This window comes from Phragmites australis, chromosome 21, assembly GCF_958298935.1.
Source record: "Phragmites australis chromosome 21, lpPhrAust1.1, whole genome shotgun sequence".
In the NCBI taxonomy this organism is placed as follows: domain Eukaryota; kingdom Viridiplantae; phylum Streptophyta; class Magnoliopsida; order Poales; family Poaceae; genus Phragmites; species Phragmites australis.
Genome location: NC_084941.1, coordinates 2,761,915 through 2,773,096, shown reverse-complemented (window position 1 = coordinate 2,773,096; position 11,182 = coordinate 2,761,915). Strand labels below are relative to the sequence as shown.

Genomic DNA, 11,182 nt, shown 5'->3' with positions numbered 1-11,182 from the left:
GTAGGGAGAAGTCTAGCAATTCGTATTTTATATATATTATGTTTCATATATACTATAAAACATACTAGGTAAAGCTATAAGAGAAAGAAAAAATTGACGTCAGAAAAATCTCTTAGTCACCACAAAGGAAGTCAAATTTGAAGCCCATACAAGGAGAGGAAGATGACAATAGTGAGTCGGAATGGATCAATGCCGAAAAATCAATTGGTTCCAAGTGTCTAAAGAATAGTAAAACCATTATATCATAGTGCGTATGTGGAATGAGAGATTTTCACTAGCCCTTGTGCACATATAGCTTATTAGAACCGTTCGTTTGCGTTGAAATGCGTACTGGAGAGTAGGTGGAAAGAATCATGGGGTAGATAAGGAAAATCAACTGATGGATGAGTATTAAATATGATAGATAGATAACTGAAATAAGTCACATATCTATAAATCCATGTGGACTTGAATTGGTATGCGTACGTGCAAGTCAATGATCCACTGCTTAATTAATGAAATAAATGAAGTAATTAGTGAAGTTTCTAATATATAGCAAGTGTTACTTGTGCTTTGAAAGCTGAATTGTAAGTTGTATTAGTTTGCTATTTTTTTTAAATAACCTTGAGTATTTAAGGAAAAGAAGAATCATATGGATTGTAATTTAAATCGTACTATTTATCAAAAATACGTACTATGGTAGACCGCCTCGGAAGGGTGCAGCAGTTGCCCTAGCTACCTGGGTAGCATTGGAGCTAGACAAGAGAATAGCTGTGTTTCAGCGACAAACACTAGTGCGATATATCGATAGGTGTCAACATGGCCTAAAGTTTTTACTTTATGTCCATCAGAGACGTGACACCACTCGAGACAACACCATATCAGAATTGCAGCATATGCGTGTAAAGGGTCCTATATAATCGACCATTAATTAATACTAATTTTGTAGCACATTTTGGTTTGCATGAATGAAGACCTTTCTTGCATTTGTTTGTTTGCATTTAGGGATCAATTAGCTAATGCATTGACAGATCTGATCCATGGTTAGCATATTGATGGCTCAAGAAATTGGCTGGTCCATCACCGGTTGTAAAATTATGACTGTTGAAGCCTTAAACTCAAGTCTTTTGGTTCTTTTCACCTTTCTCACAAATAGATTAAGAATTATTTGTTAAAGTTTGGATAAACCATTGCTTCTTTGGGTGTCTACAATACATTTAACTTAGTTACTACTAATTTCATTTTTACCGGATCAAAATTTTTATTTATGTTTAAAAGGAAAATTTATAGATCTAATGTCATATTTTGTAAAAAAAAAAAATGGTACATGTATAGGATGCACTCAATGTGTATGAGCTTGTCCAAAGGGTGTATCAGAAATGATATCTTGTGATGGATGTAAAGCCAAGAAAATTGTTTCTACACCAAGAACCAAAGATTATGTGGGTTGTAAGAGATGTGAATCCTCTTGCACAGCATATTTTTTATATGTCCATGTTTATTTGGGGCCTAAAATAACCCACAAGCTGGCTCTATCTTATTAATACGTTAAAAAAAACTCCACTTGAATTATCTGATTCCTCTTTACCAAAGAAGCATGTGCTCGAAATAATTGAATATAGGTTTTTCTGATCAAAACGTATCTTGTCTTTATTACTTTATCATGATCAATTGAACTACAATCCTACGGGGTGAATAACATACCTATTTTTAAATTCAACTATAAAAAGATTATATTTGTCTCTTGTACTATAAAACATAGATGAATCATATACTACATATCCATATAAGATATGTGAGGACAATAAAAATAGCGTAACTAGTATATCGCAATTTTTTATCCTAAAAATAAATTATGACCCATCTTTCAATATAAAAAACTCTTTTCTTTGTAAGAAAAGAATCAAGAGATATGGATTTGAAAAAAAAAAACACCTTTCTCTTTATCTCTTCTTCATATTGAAGAAGCCCTAGATTTTTGGGCATAATCCCGTGGCATAATTCCTATCTCGGTCACTGCCTTCCGCACACGCGTCGTCGCCCGTTCGACGGCCGGAGCTCTCGGTCTCGGCTTCCGCCTTGCGCACGCGGCCTTCCCATCGCAACGGTATGTCAGCGCTCCCCTTCTATGCCCCCTAATGCTGATCGAGGGAGACTGCCTTTCTGATGGTTTTCTCACTCGCCGTTGCTTCGCTCGGGGTCGTAGATCTGCCACCGGAGGGTGGTGGTTGTTGCTCCGCCGCCGACCACCTCTGGCGGCCACCAGAGCTCGCCGGGGTGGTAGATCCGCCCCTGGTTGCAAGGGAGATGGATGATACCTTGGCTATTATAAGGAAGAAGTTGAAGAAGCGGAAGAAGGGCAAGGAAGGCGCTGATGTTGGCGCAGTGGCCGAATGTGGTGTCGATGATGAGGTATTGGCTCAACAAGAAGTTGCGCAGGGTGTTGTTGATGAGAAAAGCAGTTATGATGGCATGAAAGTAGGGGATGGTGAAGTGGCTGGGGATGGCGTGCAGGGTTTGGATGATTTGGGGTTTGAAGACTCCCTGTCGGTGCTATTTACAAAATCTGGTCGGAAGTGTCGGCAAGTATCAGAGAAGGAGGCAGAAGGTGTGGAAGTTGCTTGTCCACATGACGAGGAAGGTCTTGACAAGGGATCTGGTTTGGCTCTGGATACAGCTTCAAAGGGCATTAAAAGGATGAGGCGGTGCACAAAGGAGGAGATGAAGAATGCTGGTGCGCATGATTGGAAACACTCATTGCCCAGGAAGGCAAATACTAGCAATTCTGATAGACGCTCTAAGGTTGGTGCTCGCCAAGCTCTGGGCGAATTGTCTTCCGTTTCTCCTGAACTGGAAAAAAAGTCTGATGGGAAAGAGAAGGCTGCAGATAATGGATTATGTCGCCAACCATTTGGAGAAGTGCTTCTACAAGATGTGGAAGCCAACAATATATCGAGGGATGGATCTAGAAACTCTTTCGATGGGGCCAGTCATCAATTTGAAGTTTCAGCTTGGGCAAGCAATCGCCCTGGGTTGAAACCCTGTTCAGGAGAACTTGTTGAAAAAGCATCTTGCATTGCGGCAAATGCAATCACTGTTGGTGGTTCTGATGCACACACATGTTCCCAAATATTAGGGAAGGTCAGAAGTGACGATGTAGATTGTTCTCAAGGCAAGCCACCAGCATCAACCATTAAAAGGAAAACTGGTCTAAAACCAAAACAGGTACCCAGGAAACCTGTTCGACAAAAGGAGGCACTACCATCTGTTGATGCTGATAATAAACCAGCTGAGACAGAAGAAAATGATGTTTTATCTAAGCACCGACTCAAAAGTGAGGTTCTGTTGTCAAAATCAATTGATATGCCGTTGACAACCAATGTGGCAGGGTATACAGGTGGCCGTAAAGATGGCAAGATTGGACCAAATGCAGCTGTACTTACAGAAGAAAATTTAGATCAGCTGGCTGCTTTTGGAGCCAAGATTTCTTGTCCTCCTTGTAACATGATGGAGCCTGCAAAAGATGTGGATATGGTTGACGTGGCAGCACCATTGGATTTTGGAGACATGGAGAATGCATCAAAGGTGAAACGTGTCACGCGAAGTTCTAGAAAACGCAAACATGGTGACATGGCATATGAGGGCGATGTTGATTGGGAAACTCTAATGCAAGAGAACGGGCTGTTCTCGAACCCCTCAGCAGGTTTTGCGGATCAATCTGTCAAATCGAAAGATAAAATTAGAACTCCAGAAGTTTACGAGAGTGGAGGTGATAATGGTGTTGCTGCAGTACGTGCTGGGCTAAAGGCGAAGGCTATTACACCACTTGAGAAGATAAAGTTCAAGGAAGTCTTGAAGCGCAAGGGTGGCCTTCAGGAGTACCTAGAGTGCAGGTAGTTCTTTTTTTTGTTGCTTTAACCATTGCTATGTACCCTAATTCCCTTTTTACCATATTTATCTCAAATTTATGTGATTGGTGGAATTAACTCTGCATCATGAATTTTTTTTATCACGTACCCACGCGATTCACACCAATTCCAACCAGTTCAACAGATGAACGAGAGATAAACTTGCAGTCAAATTACTTGAGACATGTATTTAGAAGATACAAACTGATTTGGAAGGGAATTTAGGATGAGGAAAGCATAGAATTGGAGGTAGGTAGCAAGAATCTGGATGGAGATCACATCATTAGAGTTTGGGGTAGGGATAGCAGTGGGGAAGGAGAGAGCTGAGGCAAACGCCTGTACATTATTTGTCGATTCCCTTGTTAACTGCTGGTGGCTTGTTTATTTAGAGTCCTCCATCTCATCCAACTGGGCCCTAGGTCCGGCCTGTCATCCAGCCTGAAAGTCCAGCCAATGGTCACGCTTGTGACATTTTCTTTGTCTGTTTCTTTTTGCATTCCAGGAATGTGATACTAAGTCGCTGGAGCAAGGATGTTAAACATTTATTGGATCTTGCAGACTGTGGTGTTTCTGACGTTCCTTTGAAAGATGAGTTGCCTCACCAAGCACTTATCCGTGATGTGTATTTATTCTTAGACCAAAATGTAAGTTGAGGTGCCTTAACTTCCACATTCGGTCTTGGTCAGGTGCCATATCAGATGTTCTATTATTTTCCAAATTAACTTACCAAATTAAGCCGTGAACTTCCACTCTGCGTTAGCTGCAGCTATTGTACCTCTTTGAAGACTTGCTCAATGATTTTCTGAGTTATTGAACATTTTTATTCCTTTTACATGAATCAACTTTCAGATCTCCAAATAACTAGTAACCTTCTTGTCTTGTTAAAAGCTGTCTTTTAGTTAATATGTTTGCTAAATTACAAAAGTGCCTGAATGATAACACCCCATTTTTCATCAATTTCCAGGGCTACATAAATGCTGGCATTGCATCAGATAAGGTGGCAAAGGGGCACAACACTCCTTGTTCTGAAATTGTGGAAGTACCCAAGATAAATGAATCACATGAAATGGAATCAGTCAGCATTCGAGATGGCATTGTCACTGTATCACTCCAGAATATGGACCCTGAGTATGGCACAGGCATTGAATGCTGCAGAACTGTAAGGGTTGAAAATACTGAATGTGTTTTGACAGAAGCATCAAATGAAAATAATTGCCCCACTGTTCCCTGTGATGCTCTAGAGTTGCTACCTCACTTGAAGTCTGAAGAACAGCCTATTGAAGAAAAGAGTCTAGACGTGTCAACTGAAGCTAGAGATGCGTCACTGCCATCCAACAATTTAAATATCCACTGCAGGTCATATTTGGACAGTTCTGTTGGAAATGTTGAAGTCCCTCATCAACCAGAAACAGCTGATATTGAAAATTGTGGAAACAACCATCCAATAAGTGATAGAGTTGAATCTGGTGTGTATCGCAAAACAATAATCATTGTGGGAGCTGGTCCTGCTGGTTTAACTGCTGCGCGCCATTTGCAAAGACAAGGTTTTTCGGTCACTGTTCTTGAGGCACGAGATAGGATTGGTGGTCGTGTTTATACAGATCGCACATCACTTTCAGTTCCTGTGGATTTGGGTGCTAGCATTATTACAGGGGTCAAGGCTGATATAGCTACTGAAAGACGGGCTGATCCATCCTCTTTGATTTGTTCTCAGCTTGGTCTTGAGCTGACTGTGTTAAACAGTTCTTGCCCTCTCTATGATGTAGTCACTGGTGACAAGGTTCCTGATGATTTGGATGAAGATTTAGAAGATGAATACAATGGCCTTCTTGATGAGATGGCGCTGCCTTTTGCACAAAATGGTGAGAGTGCAATGGGTTTATCCCTTGAGGATGGATTGGAGTATGCTCTTAGGAAGCATCGTGCAGCTCAACCTATGGCCTCTGCGGAGCAGGATGATCACTTGAGAAGTATGGCCAATTCCGGTGCTGTAGACATTTCCAAAAGTGTGTCAACAGAAAAGGAGACAGCTCATTGTGGAAAGGATGATAAGATAGACGTTCTCAACCCTCTTGAGAGAAGAGTTATGAACTGGCACTTTGCGCATTTAGAGTATGGTTGTGCTGCAACGCTCAAATCTGTATCCCTTCCATACTGGAACCAGGATGATGTATATGGAGGCTTCGGAGGTGCTCATTGCATGATCAAAGGTGGCTATGACACTGTTCTACAGAGCCTTGCAGAAGGACTTGATATTCGGTTAAACCATGTTGTAACTGAAGTACTGTATGGATCCGAGGAATTAGGTGCTAGTTGTAAGGATGGGAAGCATGTCAAGGTTTCCACTTCAAATGGAAGTGAATTTATTGGAGATGCTGTGTTAATCACTGTTCCTCTTGGTTGCTTGAAAGCACAAACAATTAAATTTTCTCCTTCCTTGCCAGAATGGAAACTATCTTCTATAAACAGGCTTGGGTTTGGTGTTCTAAACAAAATAGTATTGGAGTTCCCTGAGGTATTTTGGGATGATAATGTGGATTACTTTGGTGCAACTGCAGAAGAAACAGATTTAAGAGGACGGTGCTTTATGTTTTGGAATCTCAGAAAGACAGTTGGGGCACCAGTTCTGATAGCTCTAGTTGTTGGGAAGGCTGCTATAGATGGACAAAGCATCAGTTCTGGTGATCATGTCAACAATGCTATGATGGTTCTCCGGAAGCTCTTTAGGGATGCTTCTGTACCTGATCCAGTTGCATCTGTTGTGACAAATTGGGGCCTTGATCCCTTTAGTAGAGGTGCTTACTCTTATGTTGCAGTTGGAGCATCTGGGCGAGATTATGATATTCTTGGAAGGCCAGTTGCAAATTATTTATTTTTTGCTGGTGAAGCAACATGCAAAGAGCATCCAGATACTGTTGGTGGTGCAATTTTGAGTGGTTTGCGAGAAGCTGTTCGCATCATTGACTTAGTAAACACTGGAAACGACTATATCGCTGAGGTCGAAGCTCTACAAACTTACCAAATGCAGTCAGACAGTGAAAGAAATGAAGTTGGAGACATGTCAAATAGACTCGAAGCATGTGAACTTTCAACTGCTCTAAGTAAAAACTCATCTGATGCAATGTATCCAATTGTTAGCAAGGAATCTTTACTGCAAGAAATGTTCTTCAGTGCAAAAACCACATCAGGGCGCCTACATTTGGCTAAGGAGTTATTGAAGCTTCCTCCAGATGTTCTTAAATCATTTGCTGGGTCTAAAGAAGGACTAAGTACACTGAACTCTTGGATACTTGTAAGTAGATTAATGAGTTGTTTCTTTATGCATTGTGGGATACTGGTACTTTTCCTATATTTAAGCTCATCATGTTTGCATTCTAATTTTGGCAGGATTCACTAGGAAAAAATGCTACTCAACTACTGCGGCACTGTGTGCGCTTGCTTGTGCTTGTTTCAACTGATCTGGTAGCTGTGCGTTTGTCAGGTATGTACATATCTCCATAATCCCTTAAAGTGGCATTTGTTAGGGAATGCATGTTGACATGGCAGGAGTTTCATGTTCCTTCGGTCCTTTGGAAGGGAAACCATATTGGGTTATTATTTATTACATTCATAGGAATTTAATTAACCTTACTAATTAAGCAAACTCCTTCCCTTTTCACTTTTTATATAACGCTAGAATATCAATAGGAAAACAAATAAGCAAATATCTGACATTAATGAGAGCATAGTGCTTTATCTGTGCTCTGCTAGATGGATGTCTGATTGTTATAGATAATATGTGGATGCTTGTCTAAATTGTTTGTTATTGCAGCCTGCCGACAAGCTTGATTCTTCTCTTTGAACTTCATGCAGGAATTGGGAGGACTGTAAAGGAAAAAGTTTGTATGCACACAAGCCGAGATATTCGTGCTATAGCTCGTCAGTTGGTCAGTGTGTGGATTGAAGTTTTTCGTAAAGAAAAGACAACCAATGGTGGACTCAAATTGCTGCGTCAAATACCATCAATTGAATCGAGTAAGACCAAGAGTAAGGATCTGCAATCAGGAAAGCCTACTTTACGAGTGCCTAATGGAACTTTGGACAATCATAAAGTGGCTTCCCAGCGCCTGCGTGCAAGATCTGCCAGTAGCCATTCACCTCCCAAAATAAACAAGAAGTCTGAGAACAAGGACACAAAATTGGAAACTGTGACAGCTACAAAGTTCGATGGCAGCTCACTTTCCCAAAAGAAATATCATGGTACTGAACCTAAGGTGGAGCATAGCGTTCCTATGTCTGAGGAAGAAGCTGCTGCATTCGCTGCTGCCGAGGCTGCTCGAGCTGCTGCCATAGCAGCTGCACAGGTCGGTGACTACAGTTTTCTTTTGATTAAGATTTGTCCGAATCCTTGTTTTTATCTTCACCATCCTTATCAGCTCTGATATGAACATTATACATAAAAAAATGAATTTGTTATGCACCGCTCAATATTATCACAATTTTAACACCTGACCCTGAAAGTTGGAAATTTTATGTACATTAAGTTTTATTTCCTCTATTGCAAAACCTATGGCATATATTTTTCTACTAGTCTTGATGCATAATATACGGTGTAGCTGTCTATGCAAAATTACTGAGATGTTTCAATTTTCCCCCTTATCCATTGCCCTTCTTTCTTTTTATTTATTACTGAGTGCAAACACTTCTTTCCAATACATTTACAAGAGGCTAGTTTGGTCATTTCCATGTTATTTTCTTGAACTGATGACCTCCTTAGTGTGTTTGTTTGTTTGAGACATGCCTTGTATTGTGCAATTATTGGAGCAAGTTTTGTTTACCACTGTTAAGTGTTGATCGTCGTGTACACATGTAACATCAAACATTCTCTAAAAATGGAATTTTTAAAAATTCAACATGGAAAGTTGGATGCTTAGAAATTTGAAAATTGTAAGGAGATTCAAATCCGACTTTTGATAGTTTAGATTGAATAATTCAGATAAAAAAAATATAAATTTGACAAAATTTAAGGCGGTCAATGGTCAACTGCGGTAATTAAGGTTCGAAACAGTATTATAGTGGTATATACAAATATTGCAGTTGGTGATGTCGGTCCAAAATAAGTGAACTTTTGCAGTGTTTTACAGAAGAAAAGGAAACTCATCTAACTCTGTCGGTTTTTTGTGTGTTGGTTTATTCATAGGCATATGCATCTGTAGAGGCAGAGATAAGTGTGCCTCGTGAGCTTCCAAAGATACCATCATTCCATTCTTTTGCAATACGTGATCACTATTTGGATGAAGCTGATACAAGAAAAAAAGTGTTGAAGGATAATTTTGGGAGACTTGAGTGCATATCAGAAATTGATTCTAGGAATGGTAAAGCTAAGGACTCATCAGCTGACAATACCAACTGCGCTGATGTGGACAGCTCGAAAATGACTGGCGATAACCGTACACAGAGGAGCCATTCAAGCGAGAAAGCGTGCCTAACAAATACTAGGGATCATTCTACAGATAGCTGTGCTGTAGACAGTCGGTTTACGAGGGCATGGGTTGACACTGATACAATCTGCATTGATGGTGTCAAGGACCCTCTAGCCATTGAGAGGTGGCAAGCACAGGCAATGGAAGCTGATAAAGAATTCTACAGTCAGATACGGATACCCGATGAAGAAGATTCAAGTAGTCAGAAGCAGACATTCCGTAGTTCTGCCTCACAGGTTGTTGAGAGCAAGCCTGCATCAGAAGGGCAATCAAAAGGTGCGGAACATATAAAACAGGGTCTCGTGAATTTCATAGCCTCGCTGCTGATGCCATTATACAGAGGGAAAAAAATCGACAGGGACGGGTACAAAACAATTATGCGGAAAGCTGTTAACAAGGTATTATATCCAATCATATAGTATTTGAATTATCAACTTGAAAAGTATATTGACAGACTTTGTTTTGCTATTGTTTTATGGTAGATTGGTAGTTGGTTCATACTTTAAAATGTTTGTTTTCCATGTAATGTTGCTTGTGTTGCTCTATTCTCTTACCATGTTATTTTCATTAGTCTTTCGTGATATATTTGGGCACACTTGCTGGGTGCATTTGGTCATGATAGTAATAATACTGACTGTAGTCTCTGTTTTTTTCTGGCCTCAACAGATCGTCGAGACATGCACAGAAGGAGAGAAATTGATGACTTCTCATGAGTTTCTTGATGTTAAAAGGAAAAATAAGGTGCACATGATATTCACGTCTTACCAGAGTTTTAACTTTTATCCAGACCCTGCCTTACTAATACTGCATAGCTTTCTATCAATGAGGTGCATTATTCTGTTTTTTTTTTTTTTACTTCTCTCTGATGTCTTGGCCTTTTGACCTCAGGAGGAGCCATTCTATGACTTAATAATGTCTTCTGATAATTCCTTTACTAATGCAATAATGTGCGCTTTGAATGCAGATTGAATCATTTGTGGACAAGTTGGTTGAAAGGCATTTGCATGTGGTTAGAAAACCTGCCAAACCATAACGTTCACATATGCAGGAAGGTGTTATGTGCGAGGGAAGCAAATTTCTCTTTTAAAACACCAAGCTGTTACTCAGTGGCCGTGGCTCCAAATGGACTAAAACTTCAGTTTGGAAATGCGCATGGTTTCATCAGTGTTGCAGACACCAGACAAGATCAGCAGGACGACTATTACTCAGACTATCAGGATGGTTGCCCAGAACATGGCCCAGATCAGCACATTTACTTTGTATTTAGTTAGGCATCATTTCCTTAATCGTAGCTCTAGGTCAGTCAAAGGTTTAGCCCTCTGCAGTGTGCACTCGTCAAGCATGTTGTGCATGCAGTAAGCTCGGATGCCAAGTTGAATTCTGTGGCTTGATGAAGTGGCATACGAAGATCCGGGATTCAGGGTAGTCTCATGCAATGAGGGCTCGTGTGCCTTACATGACGGTAGTTCAGTCCAGCGTAGCGGATTAATCCTGTTCGTTGTTCAGAGTTAACTTACACCATTCGTTGTTCAGAGTTAACTTACACCATTGGTTGTTCAGAGTTACACCAAAGTAGATCCTTTCCTTCTCTCTGTTGTATAGTTCTTTTGCAGTTTTTAACAGGCATCTAATTTATAGGCTAGTCTCTCCAGTTAAAATAGGCTGCAGTTTGGCAGAGAAGGTTGAGATTTGCAGCCCTTTGTATATCCTTTGCTGCTTATAATGCTCCTCCTTCCATGATTGTTGAATGCTAAATGATTGCGAAAGAAAATTATGTTGTACCTCCGAAGTTCTCTTATTGCTTTCTACTCTTCTCCACATGTATGTTTTGGT

General features: G+C 40.3%; 1 protein-coding gene across 1 annotated transcript; it reads left to right on the top strand.

Moving 5' to 3' along the window:
- The first annotated feature begins 1,960 nt into the window (after positions 1-1,960).
- On the top strand, positions 1,961-11,141 carry LOC133904019 (lysine-specific histone demethylase 1 homolog 3-like). The gene is made up of 9 exons (XM_062345507.1): positions 1,961-2,086; positions 2,186-3,872; positions 4,390-4,531; positions 4,852-7,179; positions 7,275-7,368; positions 7,740-8,230; positions 9,067-9,747; positions 10,016-10,090; positions 10,314-11,141. The coding sequence occupies exons 2-9, from the start codon at positions 2,287-2,289 to the stop codon at positions 10,380-10,382; spliced, it is 5,466 nt and encodes a 1,821-aa protein (XP_062201491.1). The 5' UTR covers positions 1,961-2,086; positions 2,186-2,286; the 3' UTR covers positions 10,383-11,141.
- The last annotated feature ends 41 nt before the right edge of the window (positions 11,142-11,182 follow it).